General features: G+C 30.8%; 1 protein-coding gene across 13 annotated transcripts in view; it reads left to right on the plus strand.

Annotated features, from left to right (window-relative positions):
* The window catches only part of LOC111678725 (double-stranded RNA-specific editase Adar), a 300956-nt gene that overhangs the window by 74412 nt on the left and 207318 nt on the right, over positions 1–19226 (plus strand). For all 13 annotated transcript variants that reach the window (XR_006940413.1, XR_006940414.1, XM_046947525.1 and 10 more), the window contains one exon: positions 69–223. Coding sequence is in view for 11 of the 13 variants with exons in the window: in XM_046947525.1 (XP_046803481.1) it covers positions 69–223 (155 nt within the window). In the remaining 2 variants the exon portion in view is untranslated. The remainder of the gene's footprint in view (positions 1–68; positions 224–19226) is intronic.

The raw sequence follows: 19226 nt of genomic DNA on the forward strand, positions 1-19226 counted from the left end.
CTTAATTCTTTTTCACTTTTTTCTTTCACGTATTTTTTCTTGGAATATTTTTTTCTTATTTCAAACAGGCACCCCCAAAAAGAAAACTAGAACCAGTAAGGAACGTGTACCACAACCAAAAAATACAGTTGCCATGTTAAATGAACTGCGACATGGTCTCGTTTATAAATTGGAATCACAGAGTGGCCCAGTGCATGCACCATTATTTACAATTTCTGTTGAGGTAAGTGTCGTGAAACTGTTTTTTATTCTCATGTGACTTTTTTTTAACATAGATTGCCTCTAGTTTTAACGAGTAGGAATACAGATTATGTTTTGTGGCAAAATGCTCTAAGTTAGTATTTTAAGAATTTTCTTACGAGATTTTATTTATAAAATAAGTTTTGTTTAGTAAAATATATTATTAATTGAATCTGAAAGGGAAATGGTCTCATAAATAATTTTCTAAAATTTCAACATAGACCTTTTTGCAGCTAAGACAATAATATATGGGATTATGTTCTTTGCTCTTTTAATGCGGGTTATTATAGTGTATAATAAAATATTAAAGTGCTACTATGTTATCAGGCTGTTGGGAGAGGGGTGGCGTTAGGTTTGTGTTATATTAAATGGGTTTTTGGATAAAAGTGTGTTGCAAGTCATAACAATGTGAGTTTATATGCTGCCAAAATGTGTGTGTGTGCTAGTAAACAATGTTATAAATAAGAATAAAGGCATTTTGTTTTCTCTTCTGCCAGTGCGAAGGACCATTTTGGTAAAATTATTTATTTTTTAATGTAAAGGGTTCGAAGGACCAATTTATTGAGTGGTGAAATAGCGTTGTTTTAAACATACTGCGTGTCATAACTGTAGCAGCTAAAATCGAGCCTGATTATCACTAGAGTCCTGGAACTGCAAGCTATTCATTAATTTGAAATAAGCATTTGTGAAAAAAGGCCTCAAATTTAGGACAAGCACAGACTTTTTAGGAAATTGTATTTAGTTGGAAGTTTTCCATCACCCGCCTTATAGTCCAGACTGTGACTTTTTTGTTTTGATCACGTTTTACTTCAAAATTGGTTACCTTGGTTTCAGTCATGGTCCTTAAAGTTTTGGTCATTCACTATTAAGTAATGTCTTCCTAAGAGCATCTAATCTTTTTAAAACTCCATCTTAGTGTTTTCCGGTAAAAGAGGTGCTACCAATACCTCAAGTCTGCCGGGTCTATAAACTAGTGATGATTAAATGTATCAACGGTCATTCATTGAAATTATTTAACATGGGGTCGATCCAGAGCGCAAGATAATCTGTTAGTACCTGTGGCCAGTTGCACGCAGGACTTTGTACTGGCTAGTCAGTAAGTGGACGTGGTTTAATATCGAAATTCGTAGGGAGAGAATGCTGGTTTAAAAACGGATATAACGTCGGGATTCTTTCTCCGGTGAAATTGTCATATCATTAAAGCCGTGATACACGGTTGTCAGATCTTACAACGTTGTCAGTAAAATGTTCAGAAAATGTCTAATTATCGTCTGAACTTACAATTTTCTTTAGCAACGTTGTCAGAAAAAGCATTACCGAACATTTTCCAACATTTTCACCTGAGTATTCTTCGTTGAAGTCACTCGAAACCAACGGAAGGATTTCTTTAATATCATATATTACTTTTTACACTTTTCACTAAAATTTACTTTTTTTTTTTTTTAAAATTTGATGGTCCTTTGAACCCAAATATTAGCTTTTTTAATTGATTTCTCATAGACTGTCCCCAAACACGATGGGACTATAAAAAGAAAACGTTACTTTAGTAATAATGCTTCAGCATAAAAGAGTTGCGGTTCTAAACAACCACAATATTTTTTATGTCTAGCAAAATGTTACTCCAGTAACACTTGTGCTCATATTCAATGAGTTGCCGGGCGAATAAAAGGAGCCAACACATCATGTATTTATGTCTGCATTTCAACCGGAATTCGATGATTTTTTACTTAATGGCTACAGCAGTTTTATTTGATGTTTGTATATATGATTGTTTTTTTTTTTCACTGCAACAATTTCCTTTAAAAAAGGAATCCTTTTAGCATGAACAAGCACCTCTTATTTTTAGAGCTTTATTTTTATTGTTTTAGGAACAAAGCTTATGCAAAAGAAGTAAAGAGTTTATCATATAAATGGAGTTTTAAACAGCTTAAAATTTCAATTCCTAAACGTGTGTATGTGTATGCGTTTTAAAAATCAATAAATTTTTGGCCAAACATTTTGGCCACAACAAAAAAAAAAAAAACAAAAAGGAAATGTAACATTTAAGCACATATACAGCAAATGTCTCGTTGTTCAGGCGATATCTTTTCTGTCGTTTTGTATTTCTTTTAAAACACACATGTTATTTATGTGAATTTTTGTTTTGCTAAATTTCTGCACGTTAACCAATAAAAAAGAAAACAAATTTAAAAAAAAGTTGGTATTCAACGACCCTATAATACCTTATATTATTATAATAGATGGTCCTTTGAATCCAAAAGCTTTATGGTATTCAACGACCCTATAATACCTTATATTATTATAATAGATGGTCCTTTGAATCCAAAAGCTTTATTTTCGATTGCTTTCCTTTCAACTTAATTTCTAACTTTGATTTGAATGCATTTGTTCGATTGATTTCCATTCAATGGTCTTTTATATAGATGGTCCTTCGAACCCAAAAGCATTATTTTCGAATGGTTTCCTTCCTTTGAACTTGATTTCGAACTTTGATTTTCATGCAATTTTTCGATTGATTTCCATTCATATGTGCTTTATTCAGATGGTCCTTCGAACCCAATATCGAACTATGATTTTCATGCCAGTTGAAGCCTTTTTAAAAGCTGACATTGTTTAAAAAGTATAACTACTCCTACAGTGGTATAGGGTATCAAACACAAAAAATAAGCACATGTCATTTCCTAACAAATGATACAACTTTTCGAAAAAAAATAACAAAATTTTTTCACTCATATGAATGTTGATAGATAACAACATCCCGTGTAAAAACATTAAAAAAAACCCAAAACAGAAATAAAAAATGGCAAAAAAAAGGAAATAATCTACAGGCCCCATTATATGCCGCATATTTTAACTGATGTTGTAATATATAAAACAGCAACAACAACAACAACACAGCAAAATATAAAACATGTTGTATCCTAGATACGTTGTATAACTTCCTTCACTTCAGTGGTTGGTTGGCTGGTTGCTTGGTTGTTTATTTGACTGGCTTGGTCGTGTTCCAAACCATAATTTGTACTATAAATAAATAACATTATGAATATGTAAAATGTATGTTTGTTGTTGCTATTATTGTTTTTGTTGTGTATTGTTTTTTGAGGTCATGACTTTTGTCACAATTAAATAATGTGGTTTTATTGTTGTAAATACTAGACTTTATACGTTTATTTGAAGTTTCTTTCTTACAATAGAAGTTCAGTGACAACAATGACTTCAACAATATGTTTTATAAAAAAATTTCATAACTTTTTGTTTGTTTCAAACAAAAAACAAAAATTATAAAAAAATACAAATAACTGTACTTTGACATTTATAAATATTTCTTATGCTAATGCTATTTTATTCATTGCGTTTATTCTACAAGATATTGTGACCTTTATGTCTACGCTGAAAAGTTTGTCCTTTTGAAAAGAGAAACAGACAATAAACACAAACACACATTTATATAAAAAACAAAATCACGCAATTTTTATCACTGTATCTCAGCATTACTGGCAATTTGACAGAATTTCTTTAAAGGAATACACTGGAAATGCGAGTTAAAAAAAGTTGTTAAACAAATTGTATTGTTATTTTAAAGTTGGATCGTGACAATAAAATTATTGGGATTAAAAACAAATAAAAAAATATTAAAATTATATAACATTTCCCATAAAGATTCAGAGGAATGCAGAGGAATGTATTATCTGAAATGTCCGACACTTTGATTTTAAAATATCCCAGTTTTGAAAGATCCTAAAAAAGAAAGGATTTATTCTTGAACATACAGCCATAAAAAATCTTGACCCGGAAGTTGTGGAAAGTCTTCCAGTACATAAGTTTCAATACCCATTATACAAATTGTAAAACTTTTTTTCTGAACTCATAGTTTTTTAACTTTACTAGCTGGTTTTCTAACAGAAGTGTTAAATATTCTTTCGTTTCCTTTCAAAGCTCAAGTCTTCCTTCATCACTACTTATTGGCTTTTGAAAAAGTGTGGTGGAGCATATATAACCAATGCTGTATTTATAGCCAAAAAAGCCTTTCTCTCTGAGTTTAGATGTCGAGTTCGAGTCAATTGTTACTTTTGCTAATGCGATTCTAAACCTTCCAATACTGCATTGAAAGGCGGAATGAGCATAAGCCTGATATGAGGGCTGGTTTAGTTGCTGCGACAACAGTGCATGCGGCTACTGACAGGCTTACAGTTACAGTAGGGTCTGTATAACTTTATGGAGGGTTAGACTTTTCTAGTATTGACCTATTGGATCTGCTTATTTTCTTTGAAATATGAATTCCTTGTAACTCAGTACTAACCGCTTTCATCGGTATTTCGCAAAACTTGCATGCCCTACTAATACCTTCCAATACTCCACTGAAAGGTGTAATGATCTTTAGCCTGATAGGTTAAGAGGGCTGTTCTTGTTTAGTTGCTGTGACGACAGTGCTTACGGCTACAGAGATGCCAGTAGCAGTAGGGCGCCTATGTCTTTACGAAGGCTTACCTTTTCCGGTATTGATTCATCGGATCTAATACTTTATCTTGAAATATGTATTCCTTGTAAGTCAGTACGAACCTCTATCATGGATATTTCGCATAACGTGTGTTCCTCACTGGTACTCATGCCATTTTAAATGTAAAGCTTAAAGCGTTTACGAGTAGTTCCACCTGGTTCAGGCATTGAGTCTATACTGAGTGTCTGGGTTGTGGATCATCAGACATTGATGATTTCATATTTGTCGCAGACGTCGCAACGTCTATTGGGAAGTTAGCTCGAAAGAATTGGTACATAAATCCGCTAACGCCTTAACCTCGTCATCAATGGGAACTGACCATAGTATTCACAGCAAAGCCCCTTACTACAGATGAGGAACAAGTACTATCCAACAGTACAATGGTTTTCGATGGCTATCGTAAAACGACATGGTTTCGGTATGGAAGACAACCGAGAATTGCGGGACTTTTATAGAGCGTCCACTATAGATTCGCCATGTTTTGTTTATTCTGTCTCAGGATGCGACTTGTCAATACGCATGGTCAGTCATTTAGATTCGAAGAGATTTTGGCATTATCAATAGATTTGCTTAATAGAGCATTTGTACCCCTGAAGCACACGCTGCATCACCCCCAAAACATAAACCTTATACTATTTATTTTCTAGTTGAAACATCAACAGATTTGTTAACTAACGCTAAAAAATGAATGAGCATTCGATGTGGACCAAAGAATTGTTTGCCAGACTTTTATTAAACATTTTAAGTTTGGCAATATTCCTTTCTTATCTTTACTGCCCAGCAAAAACTTTCATTACACTTGCACAATAGCATTTTAAGTAATTTTTTAAATATGATGATGCCATTGAAGGCAAGTACTTACCAAAGTCGCTTACAAGTAATTAGAAAAAGAAATTCAATGTAAATCCTGTGAAAAGAGATTTATATGAATATATATTTACACACACGATTATATCGTGGAAAAGAACGATTCCATATCCTTATGTAGAAGCTGACTAATGAATAAGAGTGTACTTAAATAACTTTTACGTAATTAGAACGATATGTAGTAATCACTGAAAAGTATGTTAAATGGTTAGAATATCAAGTTAATATCAAGTTTTGGGTTATTGGTTCCTCCTTCTTTGCTTTTTCTGACTTCGATCGATTTCGAAAAAAAATAATAAAAGGAAGATCACTCGTCAAGCTAAACCGATATCAAGATAACATAAACATATTTATTTTCAAACAATGGAGATGTTATGCATATTTAAAAAAATCTTTGTTGCCTACTTTCAGGCTTTCAAAATTTTATAACAACTATAGCATATGTAAAAATCTTTGTTGCCTACTTTCAGGCTTTAAATTTATATAACAACTATAGCATATTTCCTTTATTATCAATGCAACATTTTTTTCAGATTCCACATGTATTCATTCTTTCTATTGTCTGTTAACAATACAAAACATATTAAGTTCTTGCCAAATATTAGTTTTTTCTTCTTCTTTTTTACTCAGCTATAAAATAAAAATAAAACAAAATTTATTATTTGAAATTAGCAAAAAAACACAAGCATTTATTGAATTTTACCAAAAAAATAATTTTTTTTGTTTAGTTTGTTTTTTTTTTTTTGTTTGGACAGTTTAAGCAACATTTAGCAAAAATGCAATTTTAACAAATTGAAAACTTATTATATGGTCATTGATTTATGTATATTTAAGAAAAAAAATACAGTTTTCAAAACAAATTTTATACAAATTAAATGAAACGAATCAATTAAAATTCATTTTATTTGAATTCAATTGAATTGAAGATGTACGAAAATGTTCGTCAAGTGTTGATATTGATGGAAAGCTTTGAATGGTCGTTTGACTGGTGGTTAATTTCACAGCCTCTGATGCTGCTGCTAGTGCTGATATTTTGTTGGTAATATTATTGTGCTCAAGAATTTATCTCAAGTGGGGGTGAAAAAAAATAAAACTTATTTTTGCCATAATGTGGCGTTGTTTTCAATTTCATTTCATTTCCATTAACCAAACACGTTCATCAACCTAATTTTGAAAATGATTTGTTTTGCAGTTTCTCGTATTATATTTTCTATTTTTTTTTAAATTCTACAAAATTTTATTTAGTTTTATTTGCAGAGGAAAAAAATCTATTGAAATGCTTTAAGGTCTTAATTGTATTTCATTAATAATTCAAAGAAATTGTTGCATTTGTACGAACTATAGACTAGATGTAGTGCTATTTTCTAAAGTGTGTGTATATTTATACCCTACACCACTATAGTGGTGTTATGTGCAGATGTTTGTAACGCCCAAAAATTTTGGTCCTACAGTAATCTCTTTCTGGCTATATTAAGCTATATCGCTACAGATTCATGATAATCTTAAGTCTTAATGATACTGCCGATTTTCTTAAATATCTGGAAACATTTGTCCCTGGTGTAGGGTATTATATGGTCGACCATGCCCGACTCTGCATTTATACTTACATTTTTTCTAAGTTACTTCCTGTCATGAGGAGAAAAAAATCGTATTTATATCAAATTAAATTTAAAATGCAAGAGTTTATTTTGTTTCTTTCTTCCAGTGCAAATGTTGTAATAAAATAAATTTCTTTTGAAAAAAAGAGAAAGAAAAATCTTTAACACCCACTTGTATTTGCAGTTGAATGGAAATAAAAATAAAATGAAAAAATATTTTCCCTCTCTGTTGTTTGGTTTTGCCATTACTGTCGTTTATTTTATGTTGAAAATGAAAAATAAGGATTTTTACATAATCACTTCCTGGCACTGATTTAAAGCTTTGGCTTGGTTTCTTTTCTACTTGTTGTTGTCTTATATTCTCGCTCTCTTTATTTTAATCTTTTCCAGCTCGTCAAGATAAACACGTAGCTAAAAACTACATTTTGTTTGCAGTTTTAAAGATGCTTACACTTAGAGAATAATGTGAAAAGTTAAAAATATTATGGTTACGGCAATTACAGTCAGGTTTTTAATTACCATAACATTATTAAACCTCCAGCCTTTTTATAAAAATAATAACTGTAATATTTTACATTTATATTTCTCTCTAAACATATAACGGTTGTGTCAACTAGAGTTAGCTTATCAATAACCATAATATTGTTGAACATTTAGACTTCTTAGAAAATAATGTGAAAGTTAAACATATTATGGTTACGGAAATTAGAGTCAGTTTTTTAATAAAATTATTAAACTTCTAGACTTTTTATAAAAAACTTTCATATTTTTCTCTAAACATATTATAGTTGCAACAACTTCTATTCGATAACCATAATATTGTTAAACATCAAGCCTTCTAATTAGAATATTATTCTCCGTGTATATTTAAATTTTCTCATCCTATTCTATTCTTCATCCACTTACTGTTTTCTGGCTCTTGTAAGTAGTTGTTTCAGTTAGCGTTCTTGTTGTTGTGCTACAGCGCATAAATGCATTTCTTTTCAATTTTTTTTGTTTGTTTCTTCATCTTCTAATTTTTGTATTTGGTCACACAGTTGTAAAGTTAGTCATAATGTCGCCAGTTTTGGCATGAACACTTAGTTGAATATGTTTCAGCATCATATTCATGTACGTCGTACGCAAGGAAGCGTAGAAACCCAACACAATCTGAGCTAACCTTCTCTGTTTCCACTCAACTTATTTAAGGACATGTTGAGAACAGTGGTTTAGAGTTGCAAATAAATTGTAACAAAAACAGGAAAAATATTTGTCCTAACAATCTCTTAAAATGGATCTGAATCTTGGTTTAATGTTTCAATTATACACGTTTAAAATTGTGCCAAAAAATGCTGATCGCGATCCGAAGTGCTTTACGTGAACACCTGCCGTGTAGGCCTTATTTCACAGTTGAGCTTCGGAGACGACTCCTCACCGCCCCATTGTGCTCCTTACACGCTGGTGGTAATTTCCATATATGGAATTTCCGGTCCAATATATGTGCACTTTGCTCAAATACTTGAGCTATCTAATCTGACAATTCCTGCCCCGTTGCTTAACTTCCAAAATGTAAAAACATTAAATCTTTTCACAACCACGCAGATGGACTGGCGTATGTTGAGTCAGCAACAGCACCTAGAGACGTAACCGATAGACCGAAGCACGAAACCATCAAATAAGCCGATGATATTGTTCTTACTCACAGAGAATCATTCATTCAAGGCATGCGGGCTGACAAGTTCCGCAAAACCCTTCATTACTATATCATATGCATTGAGCACCAACTTTTTCCAACGCTACAGTCTCTCTCCTGTGGGGTATCTGTTGTCACCGAACTTTTTTCGTTACTTTGTTGATCCCGAAAGAACTTCAACCAACTGATCAGTCAGGTCATTGTCCTGCGGGTAATTGGCCACCCATAGTACCAGATTATGTGGTTCGAAGTGAAGTGATATCACTAGTTTATAGTCCCTGTAGACTAAAGGTACTGGTAGCACCTCTTTTCCCGGGTTTGCAATAACACCAAGATAGGGTCTTTCATCAAGGCAACGTGACCCCAGGGGGCATGACAGCTCCAAAAAGTATTCCCAGCAGTTCGGTCATACAATCCCGAACTACCTATTTAACCTACCACTCGCTTACAAAGGGCATACTAAAGGGACGATTGTCTACACTCTCGATTACGAAGAGTACATCCGTGACGAAAGACGTAATAAAGCCAAAGTAAATGTAAATCACTGTATTTTTCGATACATTGACTCTTTGTTGAACTGCTGGTTTAAATACCATTACAGCTAAATACTAAAATTTATTTATTTAAACGGCAAGTAAAACCCCTCAACAGTTGTAAAATTCAGGAAAAAGTAAACTAGAAATAGTGGGCGTGGCATTTCCCACATAGGCTAAATATTTAACTTAGAAATTAAAATAGTGAATTTGTTAAAGGTCCTTGATAACCACTGTCTTCGTTTTTGTTAGCAAACAAATAAATGTTTGTATGTTTACAGGGTTACAATTGTAGAGGGCGTTGTGCAATACCTGCCACATTTTTGCATAAATAAAAAAATAGGGTTTTCGTGCTTCTACGTCTTGAGCAATTTAAATGCATTTTATCATTTCAAAAAAAAAAAAAAAAAAAAATACTAAGCTCTTTACCTTTTTTCTCACAGTTCAGTTCAGTTTTTTTGCCATAAAATTTTTGCTTACATATGCAAATATTAACATCCGTTAGAGGAAAATATAAAAAATGAAAAAATAATAATAAAAACAAAATGGAAACCAAAAACAAAATCACTTTAAATCAAGGTTATTATTTTTTCACCTGTAAGCAAGGTTTTCATTTTCTATTTCAATGAATTTACAGTGAACAGCTCTTGCAAAACAACACCCATCTAAAACCCACTATTGTATGCATTTATTTGCTTTTCTAAACAAGCCTAAATGTAGACAAGCCAAGATAAGTGCAAACACATGAATACATATGAATACCGCATCGCACCGCACACATCATAATATTTATTTATGCATTGTTTTAATATTATTGCATACTTTAAGGCTGCTGTTGGCTACACGTGCATGAACGGGTCTGTGTGTTTGTGTGTTTTTTGTGTCATCAGCCTAACAAATCAAGCCTGTTAGAAGAACAAAATGAAAAATTTCTCAACGAAGAGTCATACAGTTGCAGCAGTTTTGTCTATTTCATTTCATTTATTTTTATATGCTCTTCTAAGCATTTGTGTGTTGTTGCTATTGTCTCTGTATAGAAAATAGAATAGATTGTTGTTGACTTTGAGTGGTATTTACTTTTTTTTGTCCATTTTTTTCTATATACATATTTATTTTATATCTATATTTTTTTGTATTATTCTCAGAAACTCTTTTGTTAATAACAAACATTCTAGTTTTATTTATTTTCTATACAAACAGTTTCACAGTACTTTTGTTATAATTATTCGTAGGTTGTTATTATACTTCGGTGTATGTGTGGGTGCTCCTAAATGTATGCTTTAGTAGAAAATTTTATGAGACTCAAGATTGAGTGACACTGATGAAGTGTCATTGTTATTATTGCTGCTGTCTTGAGGGTTGTTGTTTTTTACTGCTTTACTGTATGTTTTTTTTTTGTTATTCTTGCTGTTGTAACTGTGTTGTTTTATTTGTTACAAGTATTATTACTGTCGTCGTTGTTGGTATTGTTTGGTTTGCTTAGTTATATGATTGTTTTTCTTCATTCTGCAGTTGCCTGTTTGTTTACAGTTACAATCCTGTTGTAATTATTTGTAATAAAATTTGCATTTCGGTTAGCATATTTCTAGGCTAAGAGTTAAAATATAAGTAAAGAGCTGTGAGGAAAATTTAGAATTCATAATGGTCTTGAATGCAGACTAGAATGAAATGTTGAATATAGTTTAGAGTTCCAAATATAGGTCTCTACTGAAGAATCTTCTCTGTAGTTTTTGCTATTGACTATATATCGTCTCGAAAACATACTGGACTATAAACTAGACAATAGACTGTACTAGACTCTAGACTAGACTACAGACTATACATTTGATTACAGAATAAACTACAGACTAGACTATAGACTAGACTGGACTATAGACTAGACTATGAACTAGATTATAGACTATACTATAGACTAGACTATGGACTAAATTATAGACTAGATTATAGACTAGACTATAGACTAGACTATAGACTAGACTATAGACTAGACTATAGACTAGACTATAGACTAGACTATAGACTAGACTATAGACTAGACTATAGACCAGACTATAGACTAGACTATAGACTAGACTATAGACCAGACTATAGACTAGGCTATAGACTACACTATAGACTATATTATAGACTAGACTATAGACTAGACTATAGACTTGACTATAGACTAGACTATAGACTATATAATAGACTAGACTATAGACTAGATAATAGACTAGACTATAGACAAGACTATAAACTAGACTATAGTCTAGACTAATGTCTGGACTATAGACTAGACTATAGAGTATGAACCAGTCTTGACTATGGTCTTGAATATAGACTCAACTATAGTCTTGACTATAGACTACTATAGTATTGACTAGACTATAGTCGTCTCTATAGACTAGACTATAAACTCGAATATAAACCAGATTATTGTCCCAACTATTGTCACAACTGTTGTCTCCTCTGAAGGCTAAAGAATTGACTGTATACTCTTTCAAAGAAGAATAGAAAATCTATTCTTTCTTCATTGTAATTGAAAGTTTCTAATTTTTAAACAGAATATATCTATTGGGACCTTTAAAACGAGCAAATATATAAGATAAATGTAAAATATGATTGGTTACAAATTGTTTAGGTTGTTCATAAATATGAAAATTTGTTCACAATTATACACTAAGAAAAATTATTACCCAAAAACTAAACATCAGAAAATTTTCGTCTCAAAATTCATAATTTCCTATAACAATTGCTGTGTTTGGAACATAAATATTTTCATATAGATTTTTTTTATTTAAACGATAAAAATAAACATACATTTTTTTGCAGTGTACCATAATAGTGTATGTGTGTCAGCCAATGTGGTGGCCATGTGGTGATGAATAACTGACAATTTTATAGTGTTAAGTTGACATATTTTAATTAAAATGTGTGCAATCTTTTAAACAGACATGGTTAGTTTTTTCTTTTCGTCATCATTTAATTTTTCCTTTATTATTAAACACATGAAAATGCAAGCTAGGGGAAATCACAACAAAAAAAAAAGGATTTAAAAGGATACCAAAGAAAAAATAACATTGTTTAACTTGTTTCTCTATATAAAAGGGATAGTAGTAGATAATTGAATTAAAATTTTTAGATTAAATTTGAAAAAAAATATTTTATGGTTAAAGGATTCCTGGCACGTTTTTATAAATATTTATTTTACGCTTTTATAACTTGCAACGTACACGGATTTTTTTTGTAAGTTCGATAAGAAGAACTAGGAAGATGAACCTTTTTTACATTATATATAGATTTTTTTGCTGACAAACCGAAAATATCAGGTTTTGTTTGTTTTGTGTTTGACGCAAATTTTTATTCACTTTGTGTTATGTATTAAAATTTATGTTTTCGTTTTCTGTGTGATACATTCTTAAAATATTTTTTTTTTCTTAATTTGTAGTTAATGCTATAAAGTTTATTCAATGTTTCCTTAATTAGCCACTAATTTAAGTGTTAAAAAGAATAAGATTTAATGCTTCTTAGTTTTAATAATGCATCCTCGTTAAATTGGTTTAAAGAAAAGTTTATGACTGTGGCGGACATTGCAGACAGCGATAATAGCACTCATTGTTGTTAATGAAGATGATAACGAGCAGTGATGCTTATGACCTGGACGGTGGTTTTCAAACCCAATAGTTTTAAAAGTGTTGAACTTTATAAAATAATAGAATTTTTATATTTTGAGGTATTTTTATGGCAGATCGAAAAAATTCGGCACGAACATGGATTACCATCATGATTACTTAGAAGGAGTCTAGTAATGACTTACACATAACTATATACATAAGTATTTATATTTTAGCTTTGAAATTTTGTTTCGAATGTGTTTTTTACGTATTTCACCTATAATCGTAGCCTATTTTTTGCTCGAAAATAAAAAATTGAACTACTTATTGCCAGACTATCGTAGTAAGTACTTACCTAACTACTTATTTGTAAATGAGTACGGTTAGTACTTCATTTCTATGTTATTAAAATAATGATTTTAAATACTAACGTGTGAGTAGATTTTAGCATTTTAAACCTTTTCTTTTTAATGTAGAATTTTTACTGATGGAGTTTTCTTTGCTTTATGCCTCCCTAGTAATATGTCAGGGAGTCAGTTGTTAATATTTTCTTAAACAAGTGAAGCTTTAGAAATGTTTATATCTTTCTTTATAGATTAAAAGCATTCCAAAGTTTTGATTTAGGTTGAGCCATTTATGTTGCAAAGCAAAATTTGGAACTAAATTTTCTCTGCAAACTTATGCTCTGTATACAGGGTTGTTAAAACTTGCAGTATTAGCAGCTAAATGTTCGGAAAATTACTAACAACCGTGTCAACTTCCAATTTTTAACTTGCAACATTGTCAAAAATGTTTTCAAAACAAATATTTTAAATTCATACGATTGTTAGACATTTTCTGCCAACGTTGTAAGATCTGACAACCGTGTACACATAGCATTTGTTTACATGTCTTTTTGGGGAATTTCAAATAAAGTCTTTAGCTAACAAACTCCCTCACGCAATTTAACAATTATTTATTACTTCAATGCGTTACAGAAGTGTTCATGCAGTATTTTTAAAAAAAAAAAAAAACATAATTCTAAATACAACGTAAAAAAAGAAAAAATGGACAGCTGTCAGATATGACAAATTGGCGGAAATATTTAAATAATTTTTCAAAAGTGATAAATATCCAAATACATATGTCTAAAACTGACAGTTGCAAACGGTTTAAAGTACCACAAACACTTCATGGTTGTTGTCCAGTCTATGGTGAAAATTAAAGCTATATAAATATCACAAAAGTATGCTGTATTTTATTGTATTCAAAAAACACAATAGCACACAAAAATATGCTTTGTTTTGTTTAAATACATTAATTCCTAAAATCATACAATATATTTTTTTTTAGAAAACGGCTTGAAGGACAATATATACTTCATACTTATTGACTAAGTTTAATATTAATATAGAAATTCTAATGCCTTAGTCCAATCTCCTAAAAGCACACAATATTTGTTTTATTTAAGCTTCTTTTTATATTTCTTTGGATTTCTGCAGCAAATAGTGTAAAGGACATTTAATGCTTAATAGTTTTCGTCTGGAATAAAGTCTAGATTAATAGCAAATTATTTTAAAATGTGTTATATTTTCCTAATGACCTTAAACTCCTAAAACTATTCAACTGTTGTGTTTTCGTTCATTAAACAATTAAAATTACAAATTTTAATTTTAAGCATACATACATACAGACATATCTATAGCAATCATATTCCCCTGTTTAATAACATCAGCTATAACCACAAATCATTTTTTTATTATTCCCTACAAAAATTTATAGCATACCTTAAGGGATTTTTAATATTGTTCATTTGTTTTTTCTTTCAATTATTATTAATTGGCGTTTCATTTTTTTAAATTCATTCAATTTATGTTTTAATAATTCTACTCATATCTGTATTTATGCCCACAACATATGGTTTAAAAAAGTTGTTACTTATAATTTATAAATGACATGAATTAATTTTATGACTTATTAAAAATGTTTTTTTTTTTAAACTCAATAACAATAAGAGTAACAAATACATATTTGGTTTCATAACGTTGTAAATAAGGATGAAGGTATTTTTATTTAGGCTCTAAGGGGCCTACTTTGAGCTCTTTTTTATTTAAGGTTACCCCTAGCCACCGACCGTCAGGGTGATTAGCTATTTTAACATGTTGTGGTCCGACGAGGAAGTCAATCTAGGAGACAGAGAAAAAGTTTAGGTTTGTTTTTTTAAGTATCCACTCTCTCGCTTACAAAGGGGAAACTAAAGTGACCGTGATGAAAGATGAATAGGAACCGAACAAATAGTTAGGTGTTCAAAAACTCAATTTCCTGAACGTAATTCCTAAGAATCTTTCAATCAGTGTTAGTCAGGATTATTATTTTCGGAATAAAATCACTTCCAAGATACTTAGATCTAACTTTGACGAATAACTAGCAGTGGCAAAGAAAGTGCTCCAGAGTGTCTTTGTCGTCACATGCTCTACATACGTCTGAATACGCACGTCCTATTTTGCGTAAATTTGTTCGTAATCCTGTGTGTCCACTTCAGACTTGCTCATTTTGAGGAGATTTTTTGTCTTGCTCTCATCAGAGTCACTCCATGGGATTTTCGTGGTTCTTAGATTTAGTTCTATCTCCTGATATCGTTCTAATTGCCTTCTGCCTGTCGGTAAATATATTAAGCGCTGTGGGCGCCATATTTATTCTAATCCATCTGGATCTTAAATATAGAACTCCAGCCCCACTTTATCCCCCAATTTAGATCAATCCGTGTAACAACTGATTCCTACTGGTATTTGCTCTAATGTTCCGCTTGGCCAAGACATTCTATTTGCGATCAGCCTTTCAAAGTTTCTGAAATATTCTGTGCCTGGTATACGATCAGGCACGTCCAACGATTGTGTGTAACCTTCCAATGTGTACAGTATACATTGATGACGTTAAGGAAAATCGTTCCCAAGACAATCGTTTTTTCGCCCAGGAACGACTCAGAGTTCAACGAACAACTATCAAGTATTGTAAACCCAGCCACACCAACTTTTCACGTGTCGCTGTTACAAAAACAACGTTTGTAGAAATCATTCTTTGTCTTTTTCGGATGCATTAACGCTTTCTCAAACTGTTGGGTCGCTACCCAATAAGAACGTAGAAAAAGTATAATTTTTTGTGCAAATTAAACTTAATTGAACTGAAAGTATGTAATACGAGAGTAGAAATTGTCTGACTTCCATCTTAAAGTTTTCCAATGGAAATAAAACTTTCCGAGTCGAGTTTAATAAGTCCGTCGTTCCGTATGTCTGTCCGTCCTTCCGTCTGTGTGCCCATGTAAACCATGTGTACAAGCTACAGATCGCAATTTTCAACATAATATGATGAAAATTGGCATATTACTACTTTTCTCCATAAAACCGTACACTCATTAAAGGTACTGCATAGAGCAACAATTTCCTTTTACAAAAACGAGATTTTGTTCAATTTTAAAAAAAAAACTTTTTACGAGATTCTATTAGCGTGTGAATTCCACCAAAACAACCGCCAATCGCTAGTTATTTCACTAGTCAATTTTTGAAATTAAATGAAATCATATTAGTTCCAACATTATCAGGGAATTTGTTTCAAACAATAAACTTTTACATTTGTTTGCTCATCCTAGATATAAATTTAAACCATTTAAAAAACACGCAAAATGACATTTGCAGACAAGTACAATAAATACAACAACGAGATGACAACAATCTCAGGCGAAAAAAAACAAGTACATGAAAAACTTAAAAAAACAGAAAAAAAAACTTGGCTGGTTTTACATGATTAATTGCCATGATGACAATCCGAGTGACTTTTTGTGTTTTTGCTGTTGCTGCTGCTATTATTCAAGTTGACGAGTTTGCTGTTAGCGCACACTTTTCTTAATCATCTGCAACTTTGACACAAGATATAATAAGTAAAAGGGCGTTACAATATGCCCGACTTAAATTCCGCAAACTAACTAATTATTAAATATTTTTTATCTTCAATAATAAGAGGATTAACTGACCATGAAATTAATCCCTTAATGAGAAAATTCTCAATAAAATATGCAAAAATTTTAAATTACTACAACATATCGAGATTACAATGAAACTATCTTATTCTTAACATAACAACAAAAGCATACATTAGCATATTTCACATACATACATATTCTAGGAAAATGTTGCATATTTATGAGCGCTTTAAATAATCTCTTTATATTTGTGCCTTTCAATTAAATTTATAACCCTTTAATTAGATTTCTTCAAAAATTTTCTTCGAAATATAAAATTATGGAAAATTATAAATTTTAATTAAAATGCCAACAAATGTCTGTTTAATAAAGTGTGGCTTTTATGATAAAAATAATATTTATAACGAGCATAAGTTTACGCTATTTTTTGGGCGTAAATTTTAGTGTCTTGAGAAATGATGTGTTTAATTAATTAATCGCTTACAAAAAGTAACATAATCATAAATAAATTTATTGTATAACTTAATTATTTAGTTACTCACTATGAGAATAATAGCAAAATTTAGTTTAGTTATATAAAGACGGCACAAATACACTAGATTTTCATGCTTACATATATAACCTGCAGGTCTGAGCTAAGAGAAGAAACCACTCTTCAATAGAAGAAAATTCTTTCTATAATTCTTTTAACAGAAACATTAACAAGCTTTCTTTAAATTAATAAAAATCAGTCCAACAGAGAGAAAAAATCTTTCTAATAGAAAGACGTTTAATAGGGAATAACTTTCTTTAACAAAGAGACTTTTTATGGTGTAAAACTTACTTAGAGAAGAGATATACTTTTTCTAGAGAAATAAAGAAGAACTCTCTTCAATGGAGACAGTTTTTCAAAAACAAAATTTGTTCTCTGCTTCCTTCAACAGAAGCATTACCAAACACTCTTTAAATAAATACAAATTTCTAAAACAGAGAGAAAAATTATTTCTTTTTCTAAGGAAAAACTTACTTTATGAGAGACTCTTTTTTTCTATAAAAACTCTCTTTAAGATAGACAATTTTCCTGAAGAAAAGCTCGTTTAAACAGATATTTTTTCTATAGAATAACTCGGTTTGTCAAAGTCAGCTTCTCTATAGAAAAACTATCTTGTAGAAAAACACTCTTTAAAAATAAATACATTTTCTCTCTCTTCGTTAGCAGAAACATAGTTTCCATTTTGCATATAAAATTACTCTCTTTGACAGAGACAGTTTTCTCCAGAAAAACTCTCTTACACAGAGACAGTTTTTCTCCAGAAAAACACTCTTTAACAGTGACAGTTATTCTCCAAAAAAAAAACTCTTTAACAGAGACAGTTTTTCTCCAGAAAAACACTCTTTAACAGAGAAAGAGTTTCTCTCGAAAAACTCTCATTAACAGAGACAGATTTTCTCCAGAAAAAAACTTTAACAGAGACAGTTTTTCTCCAGAAAAACTCTCTTTAACAGAGACAGGTTTTCTGCATAAAAATTTTCTAGAAAAACTTAAAAAAACGCTCTTCAAAGCGAAGAACTATCTTTAACAGAGACACAGTTTTCCTAAAGTAAAACTCTCTTAAGTCTTTAGAATAACTCTCTTCGACAGAGAAAGTTTTCTCAAAAAAAAAAAAAAAAAATTCTTTAACAGAGACAATTTTTGTCTAGAAAAACTTATAAAAACTCTTTGCAAAAGAGAATATTTTGCCATAGAAATTCTATCTTTAATAAGTACAGTTTTTCTATAGATAAACACTCTTTAACAGAGACAGTTTTTCTCTAGAAATGTAATATCTTTAACAAAGAAATTTTTTGTCTTGAAAAATTCTCGCTTTAAGAAAGATATCTATAAAAAACTCTATTTAGAAAAAAACACAGTTTTATTAAAAAGAGAAAATAGAAAAACTCTCATTGACGGAGACCGTTTAATAGAGACAGTTCTACTACAGAACTTAACTGAGACTGTTTTTCTATAAAAGAAATCTCTTTAATATATATAATTTTTCGATAGAAAAATACTTTTTAATAGAGACACCATTTCTAAAGATGAATTCTCTTTAAGAGAGAGTCTTTTACAATAACACATTTGCTATAGAAAATTTCCCTTTTCAATAAGAATAAGAAAAGCAGCTACAGAAAATTTAATGGATATTGTGGCACAAACTGCTCTAAATGGTAATAATAATGAATGGTGTCTGCTTTTGAAAATATAAATAAATATCTGGGTTGTTGAAGGCAATAAATAATTATAATATTAA

The sequence above is a fragment of the Lucilia cuprina genome, chromosome 3 (assembly GCF_022045245.1).
Source record: "Lucilia cuprina isolate Lc7/37 chromosome 3, ASM2204524v1, whole genome shotgun sequence".
Classification (NCBI taxonomy): domain Eukaryota; kingdom Metazoa; phylum Arthropoda; class Insecta; order Diptera; family Calliphoridae; genus Lucilia; species Lucilia cuprina.